At 58.4% G+C, this 17,480-nt stretch overlaps 1 protein-coding gene across 3 annotated transcripts; it reads right to left on the bottom strand.

Moving 5' to 3' along the window:
- Positions 1 to 4,696: 4,696 nt before the first annotated feature.
- Positions 4,697 to 17,474, bottom strand: CLPTM1L (CLPTM1 like). Of its 3 annotated transcripts, none has more exons than XM_029217676.1 (17): positions 17,259 to 17,420; positions 16,771 to 16,871; positions 15,604 to 15,793; positions 13,959 to 14,107; positions 12,795 to 12,873; positions 12,395 to 12,512; positions 12,091 to 12,185; positions 11,535 to 11,619; positions 10,519 to 10,622; positions 9,626 to 9,691; positions 8,601 to 8,651; positions 7,799 to 7,881; positions 7,305 to 7,339; positions 6,761 to 6,816; positions 6,636 to 6,680; positions 5,796 to 5,911; positions 4,697 to 5,292 (listed from the first exon to the last, which is right to left on the bottom strand). In XM_029217676.1, exons 1-17 carry the CDS (start codon positions 17,418 to 17,420, stop codon positions 5,208 to 5,210), a joined length of 1,620 nt encoding a protein of 539 aa, XP_029073509.1. In that variant the 3' UTR covers positions 4,697 to 5,207. The 3 variants fall into 3 exon arrangements, with proteins under 3 accessions (XP_029073509.1, XP_029073510.1, XP_029073511.1); XM_029217677.1 differs by having other exon boundaries at positions 4,794 to 5,292; positions 13,959 to 14,104; positions 17,259 to 17,474; XM_029217678.1 differs by lacking the exons at positions 4,697 to 5,292; positions 5,796 to 5,911; positions 6,636 to 6,680; positions 6,761 to 6,816 and having other exon boundaries at positions 7,101 to 8,651; positions 17,259 to 17,462.
- Positions 17,475 to 17,480: the final 6 nt, after the last annotated feature.

Here is a 17,480-nt window from a genome sequence, read left to right on the forward strand (position 1 = left end):
CTTGGCCTCAGATCCGTCTGACCCGCTTCCACGCCTTTGTGTACTTTCTCTCACACCTTAAACCGCCTTATGAAAACCAATAAAAAGTGCTTAGGACTAAAAATCCCTCCAAATGGGGCATTTAGTCCTCGCACTTTGGCAAACACAGTTCAGCTTCTGTTATACACACACCTTTGGCTTTCTGCACACTTGAAAGTTATTTGATGAAATTTAAGGAAGCGGTAAGGTAAAATTATCCACTTGGATGCCGAATGGTGGAATTTACTTACAGAATTAAGCCCTTTAATCGCTCCCGGCCCAGCCGTGTCCCAGTTCCCCAGTGGGCACGGCCCAGGGCCGGGGCGGGGGGCATCTACAAAGCTCTTCAGCGGAGGGGGTCCTCGCCAGGGTCACTGAGAAACAGTGAGCCATGGGGCCACTCTGCCCCGCCCGTCACAAGAGCGAGGGGGGAGGGGGAGAAAAGAGGCCGGGGTCCGAGCTTCGCTCTGACTGAGCTGGGTCTTCCTCACAGACACACCGAGTCCGCGGTCAGGATGCAGGGCAGCTGCAGCTCGGGGTGGGGGGGGCAGGCCGAGGGCTGGCTGGGTTCTAGCTCCTTCCAGGCCACCGGGAAGCGCCAGAATGATCTCAGAAAAGCCCGAGTGAGAGCGTATCACACCCACCAGAGCCTTCCACGGCTCCTGGAAGAAAACCCAGACGCATCACCCTGGACCCTGAGCTCACAGGGCCTCGGAGGGTCTCAAGGTGTTTCTGCCCACAGAGCCCGGGACCCGGCAGACAGGACACGAGCTCTAACCCTTCCTGGAAGGAATCACCCACACATCTGGCCTCGGGATTCCCACAGATCGGTCTTAACCAAACGAGCTCACAACCAAAAACCTCTGGACACACAGGAGGACGAAGTACCGTGAGAGCAGATGGACCCCAGCAAAAACAAAGCAGCTGGATCAGGCCTGCAGAGACTCTGCAGCCACGAAGGACATTCACCCCCAGTGCCGACCCGTCCTCTACGCAAACCCAGAAGCGGGAAAGCAGGCAGAGGAGAAGACCCCTCAGACAGACCAGGAGCTTTAATAAATAAAATCAAATAGAACGTCTGGAACCATATAGATGACTGAATAATGAACAATTCAGTAAGTGAACTAAGTACCAAAGTCGAGAAAATTAGCACCGTGGAAACACGGATCTCTCTGAAAACAACACTGCGTTCAGCACAGAGGGGCAAGGAGGCTGACAGCAAGGAGGGAGGACAGAACAAATCTTAGCGGAGAAGAAACGTGTGGGAGGGGCATTTCTGGGAAAAGTGGCCGAGGCTCTCCCATTGCCGATGGTAGACTCGAACACGCTGTTGGAATCAGTGCATCACACATGGAAAGGGAGACGGCAAGGACGCCACACGTGGTAGAGAGAGCATCGCCGACTCAGACGAGAGAAGCCACAGCGGCTCTGGAAAGGCTGCAGGCAGTGGGAGATGCACCGCCATCCACCGGGAGCACCTTTCAAGGATGACGGTGAAGTAAAGGCCTGTGTGCGGAATAAACCTGGAAGGATCTTACCAGCAGCCGGGTCCCTAAAGGATGTGCTTCAGGAAGGAAGGTCTGGTCTGAGAAACGTGGGCCAGGGAATGGAAGCATGTGTGAGAGGAGGCGGCTTCACTCGCGAGGTTCAGGGAGAAACGGCCAGGACCCCGCGGGAGCGGCACTGAGGTGGGGTCAGAGTGAAACGTCCCGAAACGTTCTTCCCGCGAGGCCTGTCCGGCCTGGATGTGCGGTGATGCTGCTTGGGCGTCGGGGAGCATCCCATCCTGCTCCGTCTTCTGGAAGACCACAGCACTGGTACCACTTCTTCCCTAAATGTCAGGTGGATGCACCGAGAAGCCGTCTCGTTCTAAGGTTCTTTGTGGGAAAGGTTCAACTTCAAGTTGAATTTTCAGAAGAGACAGGGCTATTCAGGTTTCTTCCTGTGAGATCTTGGGTGGTTTGTGTCTCTCCAGGGGTTTGTCCATTTGTCCATGTTTTTGGCTGTATCGGCACAAAGCTGCCCCGATGTTCTTCACTATTCTTTAAACGTGTAGAATCTGGTGATGTCACCTCCCTCATAACCGACGCTGTGATTGCGTTTTCCCTCTTTTCCTCCTAATTAGTCTGGCTGGAGGTTTATTCATTTTATTGATCTTCTCAAAGAACAAGATTTTGAGTTCATTAATATTCCGTATTGTCTTTTTCTAAAGATTTTTTTTGATGCGGACCATTTTGAAAGTCTTTGTTGGATTTGTTACACTATTGCTTCTGTTTCATGTTTTGATCGTTTGGCCCTGAGGCATGTGGGATCCTAGCTCCCTGACCAGGGATCGAGCCCGCACCCCCCGCACTGGAAGGCGAAGGCTTAACCGCTGGACCGCCAGGGAAGTCCCAGGATTGTCCTTCTCCTGTGTCACCGATTTCTGCTCTGATACACGTTACGTTCTCCTTCTTCCTTTGGGTCTCATCTGCTCTTAGTTTCCTAAGGTGGAAGCTGAGGACGTGGACGCCTCTTCCCGCTATAGGTTCCTAGTGCCCCAACCCCTCGTATGCATGGCTTCAGCCGGGCCTCCGACTCCCCACCGAGTACCACAGACGTGGATGTTCGTGTTTTCATTTTCATTCACTTCAAAATACTTTCTTATTTCCCTTTTGGTTTCTTCTTTGATTCATGGCTTATTTCAAAGTGGTGATATTTCATTTCCAAATATTTGGAGATTTTCCCAGATCTTTCTGTTATTGATTTCTGACTTAATTCTACTGGGGCTAAAGAACATAATTTGTATGACTTGAAGCATTTTAAATGTTGTTTAGGCTGGTTTTATGGCCCAGAATATTCTTTCTTGGTAAACGCTCTGTATGCTCTTTTTTTTTTTTTGCGGTACGCGGGCCTCTCACTGCTGCGGCCTCTCCCGTTGCGGAGCACAGGCTCTGGACGCGCAGGCCCAGCGGCCATGGCTCACGGGCCCAGCCGCTCCGCGGCATGTGGGATCCTCCCGGACCGGGGTGTGAACCCGTGTCCCCTGCATCGGCAGGCGGACTCTCAACCACTGCGCCACCAGGGAAGCCCTCTGTATGCTCTTGAAAAGAATGTGTACACTTCTGAAGTTGGGTGGAGTGTCTGCAAATAGGTCACGTAGAGTGAAAGTGTTCAAGTCTCCTCTGTTCTTACAGAGATTTCCTAATACTTGTTCTATCCATTACTGAGATGGCATTGAAATCTCTTATAACTGTGGACTCCACGATTTCTCCTTGCATTTCTAAACACTTTTGCTTAATATATTTTCAAGCTCTGTTATTGGGCACACAAACACTTAAGGTTGTTATGTCCTTTTGATGAAATGATACCTTTACTTTTATGAAAAGACTTTATTTCTTGGTAATGTTATTTCTCTAAAATATGTTTTTCCTGATGTTAACATGGTGGATCTTCTCTCGGTGTTTGATTTTAACCTGTCTGTGTTCTTGGGTCCTGCTTTTTTATTTGCTCTGGTAATCTCTGCCTTTTAGCTGGGGCGTCTAAACCATTTACATTTAATGCGATTATTAACAAGCTGGGTTTAAGTGTACAGTTTTGCTACTGGTTTCAACTCGTCCCAACTGTTCTCGCTCCTTTCCACATTGCCCTGCCTTCTCCTGCGCTGAGTGTTTCTGTCTTCCTTATTGGCTGTTTTGTTTCAGAGGCCACTTGTCTCTAACCCATCGCCATCCACCTGGAGTCATAGCACATCTTCACACCCAGTGCAAGAACCTCCCTGCGGGCCTTTGTGCTGTCACACATTTTACTGCTCCATGTTATGAACCTCACAAAACATTGTTATTATTTTAGCTTTAAGTGGCTTGTTATTTTTTAGATCGTTTAAATAATAAGTCTGCACTTGCCCATGTGGTTGCTGTTTCCAGGGTTTCCCCTGCTTTGTGCAGATCAGATTTGTACCTGCTGCCCTCACCCCTGATGGAAGGACTCCCTGTAACGTCTCACAAGCAGATTTGCTGTGATGAGTTCTCCCAGCTTTTGGATGTCTGTAAATCCCGTTTTAAAATGTATCCTGAGACATACCTTCAGTGGGTAAACAATTCTAAGTCAGCAGCTTCTCTTCTAAAACACGGGGGGTGCATGCTGCCCGCTGACCTCTGCATGCAGTTCTCGGTCTGGCTTTGTGAGGACTCGTGGGAAGGACACACAGCCCTGACCCTGAGAGCCACCTCCAGACACCAGCCAGTGCCCAGCCGCCTCGGCTCCATGTTCTGCCTAGGGACGGGCCCTTTGATGAACTTCCGGAGGCCACAGGCTGCCAGTGTAGACATCGCCGAGGAATGATCCCATCGATGAGAACGACTGGATTCAGAGCCAGGCAGAGGGGCTGAGATGCTGATGTACGTACAGGCCTCCCGTGTGTGCTCATGTGCCCACACCCGGTGAGGGCTGGCTCTCCGGAGCTAACCTCACTGAGCGTGACTTGACCCCGTCACCCTCCAGATCTCGCCCTTCCCTGTCCTGTCAGTGAAGACGCCTCCCTGCCCTGTTTCTCCCTCTGCACTACCCAGGGCGTTTCTCTAACGAAACCCCATCCACCTGACCCCTCAGGAGTGCGCTGACTTTGGCTTCAATACCAGACGCAGGCATTTTAAGAACAGTCCTGGCCTGAGAGATTCTTTACATTTGCTCCTTTTAACAAACATAGAGAAAAACCACATCACACGTTCATTTCTGGGAATGGGGTAAATGCCAGCATCTGAAACCTTACATGTTATACCAGATCAAAAAACGTGTTACAGCCAGAGAAATTTATTTTAAAATAGAAACATACGTACATTAGGCCTTAAAATAGTCAAATTTTAAACAGAAAGGAAAAAAGCCATTTGATCCCAGAGTCTGCACGGAATGGATTCAAAGAGGCGTCTGATATCCCCTCAAGGACTGTTTACAGACCCCGAGACGAACTCCCCCGGGTGGGGGCAGGGCAGTGACAGCGCAGCCCCCGCCAGCACCGGACGCTCCCGCAGCCATGGTGACCGGACAGACGTCCACGCGGGCAGCGGCGGCAGTGCTGCCAGCTCCCGTCGGACACAGCGTGACGGAACCCGGGGACGTGAGGGACATTCGGGGTTTTGGCAACGCAGGGGGCGTGATGTCAGGAAGTTCCACCAAAGCCTCTGCGCGGCTGCGAGCAGCCAGGGTCGGGCTCAGTCTGCGTGGGGCTTCCGCTGGGGATTCCCCTCGTAGGACTCCCCAAACTCGTTCACTCTGCTCTTATCCACGGGATAAAGCCTGCAACGAGACCACGCGTGCGTCACGCCAGCTGGTTTGGACAGACGCGTGCGCGTGTCCTGGGTGCTCGATGGCCAAGACCCGGACGGTCGGCTCACCACGGGAGAGGCGCGTGTGGGTTTGCCCCGTGCCTTCCCGGTGTTCTCGTGACGGTCAGGCCAGAGCTCTGCCCTCGAGGCCGATGAGAGGACGAGGACAGGGATGCCCAAGGAAAGGCAGGGCTGGGATGCGTCCACAGGGGACCTGACTCCGGGCCCCTGCTGCGTAGCACAGGGGCTGAGGCAGCTCCTCCGTCGGGCTCCGCTAAACAGCAGCTGCGAGCGACCCTCACGCCGCAGGAGAGCCGTGTGCTCGAGGGGCGATCAAATCGGACAGAAGCAGCGCTCCGGCACCCAGGCGCCAGGCACCACCCACCACCCACAAATCTCTCCCCGCAGGACCAGGCGTGGGTCTGCGGCCCGAGCGAGTCCACTGGGGCAGCAGCACCTCAGGCCGGCACTCACCATCGCTGGTAAAGGTACACGAGAAACACCACGTCGTCCCTGAAGCAGGCCAGCCGGTGGGAGGTGGGCATGGTGATGATGAAGGCGAACACGTCGTCAATGAAGGTGTTGAAGGCCTGCGGGCGGGCGGGCGAGGCCGTGGGACAGGGCCCCAGCGCCCACCCGGACCACCCAGGCACACGGTCACGTCCCTGCACTCGCGCCGCCCAGTGACCTCAGAGCCACCCCATGAAGCAAGAGCCAGCTGGGGGGGGGGCGGGAGGGGCTGACGCCCAGGGTACCCCCTTGCACAGACTCCAAGGCCCAGCGTCCCACCTGCTCTCCGCACGCGGGACCCAGGAGCACCACCTGGGAGCCTGGCTATCATGGTGCCGGCCTGCCCGAGAACGGCCAACCGGTTCTGAAGGCAGAAGCATGTTCTAACCATTGCCCCACCCCAAAGCCGCTCGCTCTAGTTCACAGCCAACAGCACCGGAGGGCCGTGTGGTCCCCACCTGTGTGTGTGGGACAGGCCATGATGCACCAAGACAGCCCTCGGCCAGCCCGGCCCCGGGAAACTGGACGCGCCGTCTGGGTGGACATGGACCCAGCACCCCAGACACTGGCCACCGGGTCAAGGGCATCTGCCTGCTCTTTGATTCGTGTTGGCAAGAAGCATCACGGCTCTAACTCGGAGAACCCCTTGTGCCGCTGTGACAGAGAAGCCTGGCCTTTCGGAGTCGCCGCAGAGCACCCTATGTCTTAAAGGAGCCCCCGACGCTCTTCCACAGAGGGAACTCCTGATGCATGGCCCAGCCTGACGGCAAGTCCCCGAGGGCCCTGTGCAGGCGAGGCACTGACCTTGTAGGTGAAGGCCTTCCAGGGCAGGTGAGCCACCGACTTCATCTGGGGACAGGGAGACGGAGCACGTCAGCGGCGGCACAGGGACGCGGGGGGCGGCACAGGGACGCGGGGATGCGTCTTACCTTGTAGTTCACGAAGAGCTGGGGCAACATGAAGAGGAAGCCAAAGGCATAGACTCCTGAGGAGACAGACGCGGCGTGGAGACGTGCCGTCTCGGGCCTGCGGCTGCCCCCCCGGGCTTCAGGACCACCTGACCCCCCACGCCCGAGAGCACCGTCCTGCGGTGAACCACCCGCCTCCCGCCCGCGGGGCTGTGAGACAGCGCCCCTGCCCACACCCGGTGAGTGCGGCAGCCCGCGAGCCCGGCCCTGTCCGCCTGCAGAGCGGCCGCGTGGTCAGGACGAGCCTAGTGGGCGGGCGCTCCTCCCAGGACACAGGGCTGGGGGCTGGGGCTCCGGCGTGCCCTAAGACAGCGGGGTTCACTGCCCGCACCCAACCATTCCACGGAGAGCACGCCGCCCACGGCCAGTCCTGCAGGGCCCAGAGAGGAGAACACGGGGCAGGGCGGGGCCTGACGGGGACCTCTCGGCACACCGGGCCACGCAGCGGCGGGACAAAGCGACCCGCTGTAAACGCTGTCTCTGAGACAGGAGACCCAGGACTCACCATTGACGAAGCTGCTGACCAACCAGGAGTACCAGCTGGAAGGGAGGAGCGGGTGATGGCGGAGGCCGCAGGCCCCGGTGCTAGTCTGCTAACCGCCGAGCCCCACACACGCCCTCACGCTCTGCTCTCCAGTCCCGGGACCCTGCGGGCCGGCCAGGGGCGACCTGCACGGGGAGCGGCTTCCCAGGAGCCCTCACCGAGGTGAGGGCAGAGACTCGGCACCTACCGACTTTCCTTCACGACTTCCAGTGAGACGGGAAACCACGGACGCCCGTGGACGCCTCGGCCCCTGTGGCCCCGGGCAGTGTGTTCAAGCCCGAGGCCTGCTCCCGTGAGCGTTCCCGACCCCGCAAGGACCAGAGAGGGCCGCGCAGAGCCAGCAGCGGCGGGCAGGCCCAGGCCTGCGGCCGAGGGGCGTCCCAGTGCCGGCCCCACTGCTGGCCCAGTCAGTGACCCTGGGCTCCAGCTGAAGAGTAGCAAAGGTGACGTCCTACCTCTTATATCTGACATTCAGCAGAGAATAGATGGCGCCCCCGATGCACAGAGGGTAAAGGAGGTACGACAAGTATTTCATGGCCTACGGGGAACAGAAAACGTCCAGTGGGAGTCCACCATCAAACCTGCCGAAACTTTCTTGATGGAACTCACAAACGGAACGGGGAAAACACCCAGAACGTTCAGGGCAGCGAAGCTAGTCTGTGTGGAGGATGTGTGTCAGTGAGCGTTTGTGCAAACCCCACAGAACGTCCACCACGAAGACCGCACGGCAGAGATAACAGTAACAATACCGGCCCGTGAAACACAGCCAAGCTGACAGACCGACCCAGGGCAGAGAATTGACGACACGTCCTGGAAAGAACTCTGAAGAAATGCTCCCAGAACTCCGAGTTTAGGGCTGCCTTCCAACTAACGCGGTGTATCACCCTTAATTCTGATTTGAACTTTATCAAGAACCCAATAAAAACTGGGATGCAGTTGACGCCCGTTAAACCAGAAAATAAAATCATCCCCGCTTGGGAAACGTGTATTACATCAAACTGAAAACCACAGTTCCCCTCGGCAGGGGGAGTCTGATGGCCTAGGACGCAGAGCCTGTGGGGTCACCACGTCTCAGGGACAGAGGCTCAGCTCGCAGCCCCACAGCTGCCCACCAAGAATAAGATATCTCCCGGTGGTACAGGACTCAGCCCGCAGGGGCTGGGAAAGAGAGGAGCCCCCGGCAGGCAGGCTCCCTGGGGGTCCTGGCTCCAGGACACCGCCTCCAGGCAGGCACGCGTGCCCCGGGTCACCGCTCACCTGAGTGTCATACTCCTCCGTCCGCCTTTCAGATTCACTGCAAGTACCGAACTGCAAGGAAATTCAGCGCAACCACGTCAAACCGTGGCCCAGGCAGGCGTCTGCGCTCCGCTGCGCCGCCACGCAAGGAGGGACAGGGCGGCAGGCTGAGAGGCACGAACCCTCGGCCCAGGCGTGGTAGCACCTCCGCTTCAGAGCCGGGGGTGCAGAGGACCCGATGGCCCCAACCCACGAGCCACACCGTGTGGGACGCGAGGCGGAAGCAGGCCCGTGAGCCTGTGCGGCGCTCCTCGCGCTGCTTCCTGTTCCCAGTTCCGTTGAGTTTTGCAGTGAAGACACTGCTCTTAAATCAAAGTGGATTCACTGGGCTGACTCAGATCAAGAGAAGACGCATCCCATCTCTGAGTGCCCTGCCCTTGACCTGGAAACCTGGAGTGTCATAAACCCCAAGGCCTGTCACAGAAAGCAGAGTGAGCTGCCCGACCGTAAACCTCACAGTGACGCCCAAGCCCCCGCCCGAATCTGCCCAGGAAAGTCCACACCAAAGGGCAGCTCTCAGGGAAGCTAGGAACTGTGTTGTCATGTGGCGGCATCCCCCCCCGCAGGAGTGGGGAGTGCCACCCGAGCCGGGCCGACCAGCATCCTGTCCGGTCACGGAGGTGGACGTGATGCTCAGTGCGCTTGGTGCTAGGCCAATGCCTGGGGACCCCGGGCGCATCAGAGAGCCCCGGAGTCTCGTGGGCAGAGCTGCAGAGAGGTGCGGTGACCCGCCCACTCGCCCCGAGACGCCCCTGCATCTCCCTGCTGGTCTGCAGGTGACAAGCTGCCCCTGGGGTCGGAAGGTCAGCAACGTGAGCACGTGACGATCACCGGCCCTCACGGCGACCTGCATCTCACCGGGACGCAGCTAGGAAGTGCATCAGCAGTCGGCCTGCACGAGCAGACCGGCCGAAACACGAAGAGGGTGGGCTGGGAGAAGCCGCAGGAGGCGACACATCCCCGAGAGGGTGCGGCTAGGTCCCTACCTGAAATGCGGGCCTCAGGCCTCTCCAGATGACGGTCACCTTCAAGGCCTTTTTCACTTTCCACAGCTGAGAAGTTGAAAAGTCCACACTTCAGGCTCCAGGACCAGGGAGAAGCCAGGACCCACTCCTCGGACAGTGACTGACCAGGGCACCGGCCGCCCGGGGCCCTCGCGCCCCAGCCCAGCCCCCGGTCTCCAGCCCACACCCACCCAGCCTGTGCGCCCACATGGACCCGACCCCCTCCCCGGGACCACTGAGGTGGCGCTGGTCGGGCCGTCCCCCCGCCCAGCCCACCTGCACTGATGCCCCACTCCGCCTGTCCCCAGATTCGCCCTGGCACCTTCTTTCTGCTCCCCGGGGGACCCCAAGCCCCACGCCCTGCTGTGGCTGGGTCTCTCCAGGACCCTCCCTAAAGTGGGACCTGCACCATGGCCGTGAGGTCGGTTCCGCACGGTGACTAGTGCCCACAGGGGGGTCCTGCCAGCACTTCCTTGATGGGCGGTGCCAGCGCAGCCCCCAACCCGACAGCCGTGTGAGCCAGTGCCCACTGGCAGGGGCCCTGGAATACGACCACAGCTGAGGGTCCCGGTCAGCGTGGTGCCAGAGGCCTGCTGCCCCCTCCACTGCCCCTGCATCACACGTTCTGCTTCGCACGGCGTCCAGCGCAGCGAGAGCTGCACGGGTTTCAGCCACCACGTTAGCACATCCCATGGACGGACGGGCCAAGCTGAAGCTTCTGGGCCACGAGAAACGTGGAGGCATCGGCACCCTCGCCCTGCTGCCGCGCCGGCAGCCACTTCTTTGGCAGTGACGCGGGTCCCGAATGCGCCGAGCGCTTGGGCCCCGGAACCACAGACACGGCGCTCAGACCGGCACCCCAGCGGGCAGCTCACCTCGATGGCAGCCCCGATGCCCGCAGGAACCAGCACCAGCAGGCTCGTCCGCTCGTCCAGCAGGAACAGGAAGATGACCACGGTGCTGAAGCAGCGCCAGAGCACTGGGGAGAAACGGGCTGTGCTGAGGCCCGGGGAGCGGCACCCCCGCGCACCAGCACCCTGACCGCTTCTGCCCCTTTGTCCACTCCAAAGGAACCGCGGACCACAGGCGGCGACGGGAAATGCAAAACGATTACAAAAGGCTACGGCCCCAGCAGAAGGCAACCTCAGCAGGTGAACGTGTGTAAGCTACACTTACAGACACAGGAGGCACAGGAGGCGTGCTAAGGACACTGGTTCCCGACGGGGACCCCGCACGCTAATCCCAGGCTCTCCTGCTTTCACACGGGCCCTGCGGGGCTGCATCTGTCCTTTAAAGGCTGCACTTCGTCCTTTCAGGTTGTGCTTTAGGAGATGCCGCGGCCGTGGAGACCCTCCCAGTAGGGAGCTCCCCACCGGGAGCTCAGGCCCCGGGACCCGCAAGCCCCGCTCGTGCCACAGGCTGAAAAGGCCAGAGGAGGGCGCAGGAGGGCTCAGCGGGGGACCCTCCCCGCCAAGGAAGCCAGAGGTCATGACAGAAGACCCCGAGACACGGACTCTGGACTCGGGGGCCACCCAGCATCCCAGAGCACCCACTCGGGTGTCACTTCCGCAGGAGGAAGAGAACCGTCTCTTGCTGGAGACCCAGCTCGGTAGCCGAGCAGGACTGTGAACCGACACAGACGGGCGCTGAGCACCGGCACCCGTGTCGCCTGCCCTCCGTGCTCCCAGGCTTCCGTGGCGCTCACCACGACAGCGGACATAGCACCCTCCCGGGCTGCTACCACAGGGGATGTAAAAGCCCCTCCCGAACAGGAGCCATACTGGCCACGGGCGATCGCAAACTGTAGGTTTCCAAACGAGCTCTATCACCTGCCTGTGTCAGCGGCGGTGGGACAGGCCCTGAGGGCGGGGGCAGTTCTCAGAGCACCTACCTGCCTTGGTGGACATTCCGGTCATGCTCTTCTTTTTCTTCCAGAAACTGATGTCATTTTTAAACGCTAGGAAATCAAAAAGCAGCTGGAAAGAAAACAGGACAGCAATGAGCCCCTCAAGCTGTGTAGACAAGCCCGGGCCCGACCTGAGATGCTGGCCTTTCAGTAACACCCGTGTCTCCCAGCACAGCTCTGGCGAGATTCGGCTTCACTGGTGGCCAGTTCCCAGGCCCTGGGAACCGGCTGCGGCTTGGCGCCGGTGCCTCGCGGCCTCAGCCCTGCCCCCTGCCGAGCCCCCAGCCGCGGTGTCTAACGGGGGATTCTGCCGGCAGGGCTGATCCGTCACTCTCTGAACTGCCACACCATACCTCCCACGAGGAAACGCTTGTTTTACAAAGTCATTTGTCGATCTCACTGGTTTTGGATTTGTTTTCAAAACAGCTTCCAAAAGCAGCAGACGAAGCCCCAGGTCCTTCAGCTGGTCAGCGCCCGAGGTGCAGACCCTCTCCCGAGCGGGGTGGGGGGCAGGCCCCGCTGAAGGTCCGGGACCACTCACGTGGAACGCGGCCACGAAGAAGGTCAGCGCTAAGAAATACAAGTTGGTGTCGACGAAAATCCCTTTCACTTCGTCAGCGTCCTTCTCTGAAAACCCTGCAAAGGACCGAGACCCTGCGTGAGACGGACGACGCCAACCCCACACCAGAGCCCCGGCCGGGCTACCCCTCATCGGCAGGAAGAGCCCCGCGGGCCACACGTGCCCTTTCAAGGGGGACGATCGCACAGGCGGAATGGAAGCCGGGCTCCGGGGCTCCCGGGCTGGACTGACCCCTGAACCCGGGGCGCCCGCCCAGCGGCCTCACCGAACTGCTGCAGTGAGAACACGGCGTCCTGCATGTGGATCCAGAAGCGCAGCCGCCCCAGTGAGATCTTGTCGTAGGACACGGTGAGGGGCAGCTCGGTGGTGGAGCGGTTGATGACCTGCGGGGAGGGCACTGTCAGAGCCCCCACGCACGCTGCTCTGCCCGGACCCAAGGCCACGTCTCCCCTGCCCTCTCCTCCTGTGGGGCCCCAGCTGTCTTCGCAGCCCCGGCAGGGTGCCTCCCCCAGGAAGCCCTGGCACCCTGACCTCCCGCCCACCACCCGGGCCCTGCGCGTCTCTCGTGACCACAGCCCCGGGCGCTGGCGCCTCCTGGGCAGGAGCTGGGGGCCCGCCCGAGCGGCCGAGCTGCGCACAGGCCCGAGGGAGCCCTGGCTACTCACCGTGAGGTCCTTGACCCGGCTGCTGAGCTGATCGATGAACAGGATGGGCAGGTAGTGTACCGTCTTCCCCAGCCGGATCCTGGGGGATTGGAGCCGTTTCAAGGCCGCAGCGAGCTCCCGGGCCCCCAGGGTGACCTCACAGAGCTCACTCCCCCGCATCTTCAGTGGCTCCTGGTCGCAAGAGGCCCAGGACACGCCTCCCCAGGGCAGCAGGGGCGCCATGAGCTACGTTCTTCCCCTGCAGAGCTGCCACCAGGAGGAGGTGGGGACCATGTGCACAGTGGGACACCACTCAGGACGCGAGGGGAAGCAAGGGGCCACGTGTGCGCTGACACGGGGCAGCCCGCGACGTGGTGAGAAGCCAATACCCATCGACCCTCCACGCCTGGCTTTCACCCCATGACCCTTCTGTGCCTTTCACACTCAACCGTGTGAATGGATCATGTGTTCAGAAATTAGATTTTAGTTTTACAAAAGGGAAAACCTCATGACACCACCACAGGACCCACTGGAAACTGAAGAAGGAAACAATTCTGAGCAGAGCCATTTCTAGGTGCTATGTGACGACCCAGTGACAGGCTGTGATCTCACAGGGGGGGCTCCCTGAAGTGTAGAGACACGGGATAATCTAAGTCAGTCAATTTTAACAGTCGTGCTTACGATAGCAAGTGATGGGAACAGAACAACCTAACAATCAATTTTTAAGCAAAGGTAATCGAGTCAGAGCTAACAGGACGCAGACAGGACAAAACCTCCCGTGCAGGGTGCAGAGGAACAGGGTCTCACCAAGGCTCTCCATTTTCCCTTCCAGCTTCTGCCAAGAGCAAGGGGCAAGATGACTGCCTGTCGTGTCATCGTTTCCCTTCCATATCCTGGCGGCAGCCGTGATCAGCAAGACCCCCGGGGAGGAGGGACGGGCTGGGGTGCTCCAGGAAGCACCCCAGGCCCCTCGTCACAGAGAGGGCTCAGGAATGTGGGCACGGCCCATCTGCTTTAGGATTCTGGCCGGCCTCGATCCCTCCACCCCCCACCCACCAGGTCACCCCTTTGCTGTCCGCTCAGGGAGTGAACGAGCGATGTGCAAAGCTGGGCAGGTGAACGTGAACTACGGTGTCCTTCCCACCGTCTGGGCCTCAGCTCAGCGGCCAGACCAGCAGCACTTACATCTTCATGTACCGATGCACATCAGCGGGCAGGGAGGCCCCGTCAAAGACGAAGTCATCCACCATCACGTTCAGGGTCAGCCTTGGTCTCCAGTGAGACACGGGTTCGTCCAGGGCACTCGCTGGCCTCTTCTCAGCCTCGATCTGCTGCTACACGTAAGGACTGACTTAGAGGAAAAGACCAAGGCTGGGGCGGGCGGGGCCCGGGGGGTCTGAGGCAGCAGGGTGCTGGCACTGTCACCTGGGAACAGCCCACGAGCCGAGAGCTCAACCGTAAGAAGGGCCAGCGGAGCATATGGGAGGACCCACGGCTGCCAGCTCCCCGACTCTCATACCCGCGCTTCCTTCTCCCAACAGAAGACAAAGGGTGTGCTGTTTCGCACCACGGGGTCCTGGATCTCACTGCCTCCTGTTTCGGGCCCTTGTCCGGAGCAGGGATTCCGAGAAGGACGAGCCTCCGGCACGTTCGCAGAAGGTGCTGGAGCTGAGAGCCCCGCCCTCTGCAAGGAGGCTGAAGGGAGACGCTTCTAAACCAGCTCCACCCCGCTGTCTGGAAAGGGGCATGTCCGTGTCTAGGGAACAAGCCTAAAGCTACCGACTCAGAAACAAACTCCGCCCGGCAAGAAAACCTTGATTTCAGATCTAACTGAGAAGCTCTGTGAACCGTGTCATTCTATTAATATTTATCTCCTCCCTAAAGCTACAATTTAGCACTAACAGTTACACTGAAAACAGCCTCCCAAGGAGTAGCGATAGCTAACGTTTATTCAGCACCTGTAAGTCCCAGAGACTCCTTCCGCCCTTCACACCCCCGCCTGGCACCCCAGAAAGGCCCATGAGGCAGTGTCGTGCGGTCCCCAGGGAAACAGAACTGAGGGGTCTTTCCAAGGACACACACGAGACAGCTGCAGACACATCCTGGAAAGCTGCCGCCCCTGGCGTGGATGACTTCCCTTGCATTCAACGCGGACCCGAATACCAGGATCGCTCTGTCCCACCCTCCACTGCAGTAATGACCGCGTATGCGATCTCCAACCTTTCCCTGTACGTACAGCTTTCTATGGGTGTACAAGATACAATTTGCACACACACCTTTTTCATAATTTTGAGTTATATCCTTAGAATAAATATTCAAGCGTTGTCCTGTCCTACACACAGTGCAGTGTCTCCCAACTCCAAGTTCGGACTGCAGCTGAGCTCTGCAGAAGGGGCTGCCCTGGACCCATTGGGGTGCACACACGCTCTCTGGGGGCTGAGAGGTCCTGTGGCCTGAGAAGGCATCTGGGTAAAGAAAGTCACCGAACAGGCTTCCCTGGCGATCCAGTGGTTAAGACTCCACGCTTCCACTACAAGGGGCACGGGTTCGACCCCTGGTTGGGGAACTAAGATCCCGCATGCCACACGGCACAGCCAGAAAAAGTAAAAGACAAAAATCACTGAACTACTTAAACTGCACGTCACTAGTTCGACATAAATTTATCTGCAAACCCATGAGAAGTTACTGAGCTGAAAATGTACATGCCAGTAACATCTGATCGCTTCACTTCCCAGCAGTCAGTCCAGCGCCAGATGCAAACCGTATGTGCAGACACATGTGTGTGAACTACAAGGGGGTCAGCAGGTTTCCTTCAGCCGGCACCACTCACCTGCGTGGCAGATTCCCCAGTGAGCAGGTTCACCTCTTCCGGTTTGGGGACCATGTAGGTGGTCAGCGGGCTCACCAGGTGCACCTGCTTCCCGTCGTGCCAGGGCAGGACGCCGGCGTGATGGACGAAGATGTAGGCATACAGCGTCCCGTTGTTCCTGGTTTTCTTTGGAACAGAAACGTTGACTGTCCTGCAACAAAACAAATGATGATTTCAATCACGTACACATTATGTTGTGTGTGCACACAAAATGGAGACTATGCAAATATTTCTATAAAAAATGTTGTTTCAAGCCAAAACCAACTAACTTTAGCTGAGAAATACTAAAAACGAAACCCAGCTACCTGGATGTTACTGAAGTCCTGAGTGCGCACATTTATGGAACACACCTGAAAGCACGGCAGCTGCCCAAAAGCTGAAAGGCCTGCATTCCGGGCGCTGAGGTCACAGGCTAAAGGGGCCAACACCAAACGTGTGTGCCCCGCCCCCTGCCCCGCCCCCGTAGCGGCTAGAGGATGTGTATCCTGCAAGACACCACGCACCCTGGTGCTCACTCTGACGCCTCCCAGACAACCAAGAGGGAAGAAGAGAACTTGTGACAAACACATGATCTTTAAAATTAAACTTGCTGGAATTTAAGAAACTAGAACCATAGCTTAAATACAGCTTCAAAAAGTCACTCTACAGACGTCAACGTTTATATTGCTTGCTCTGTTGCAAAGTTACATTTCACTTAATTATGATTTTATGCTAAATTCTTCCCTCCGCCCCCTTCCCCTTTCCCTTCTAGACGACATAACTGAACCACTTCTGCCAGGAAAACACAAGTTGTTTTCTGTGGGAAACTGTGTGTGTAAGCTCTGTTCCCCACGTAGTCCCCACCATAATCTCCACTCCTCTGGAAGCTCCCCAGGGCCGCACCGTATCCCACAGCTGCCAGACGCTGGGTAAGCTACTTCTTAAAGGACAAACTCGGCGTCTGCTACTTTCAAGTAAAAAAGTTTGCTTGTGTGCGTATCACACACACCTGCAATGAAAACGCTCTACCGTGCACGAGACGGCTGGTGATGCTGCTTCTCCGTGGTACCCTCCTCACGTGCAGAACGCTGACCTGTCAACAATCTCAACGTCAATGATGCCTGCCTGTCACCCTGTCCACAACCATACCTTTCAAATTTGGACTCCACGTCAAAGTCCTCCACGTTCAAGACCAGGTCCACGTTGTTCTCGGCACCCAGGTTGGACCGTGTGGCGGTGTACACGCTAAGCTGGAAAGGACGTCAAGAAAGTCAGCTGGGCAAGGCCCCTGGCAGAAAGCACACAGAGACCTGACCAGCCACACAGGGAAAGGTGCATCTTAACTCCGCAAGGGACACAACTCCGCCCGGTGACAGGACGTTCCGGGACGCGCCTGCTGCAAAGGAACAACCTGCTAAAGTGTGTGGCTGCCTGATGAACGGGGCAGGGGTACAGGGACTCTGGACGCCATGTGATGGGGTGAAGAGGGGCACGGGGGCCAGCGTGCGGGGTCAGGAGCTTTAGGATTCGGGGGCGGGGAGGAGAGGACTCAGCCCAGACCCGATCAGGTTCAGGTGCGAAGGGCCCGGCCCCGCCCAGCCCGAGATCAGAGGTCAGGTGCGAAGGCCCGCACTCACCTGCAGCTTGGGCCTCCGCGCCAGGTAGGGCTGGATGCAGTTGCCGTCGCCGGCGCACGGGCGGGTGTAGACGATGCCATACATGACCCAGCAGGTGTGCACCACGTACACCACGAACACGCCCACGACCAGGCTGGTGAAGGAGCTGCGGCCGCTCCACATGGCGCCGCCGCCGCCGCCGCCCGGCCCGGCCCGCCTCGCAGCCGCGGGCCCCGCCGCCCG

This window comes from Monodon monoceros, unplaced genomic scaffold (assembly GCF_005190385.1).
Source record: "Monodon monoceros isolate NGI ecotype Baffin Bay Population unplaced genomic scaffold, NGI_Narwhal_1 Super_Scaffold_12, whole genome shotgun sequence".
NCBI classification, from domain to species: Eukaryota; Metazoa; Chordata; class Mammalia; order Artiodactyla; family Monodontidae; genus Monodon; species Monodon monoceros.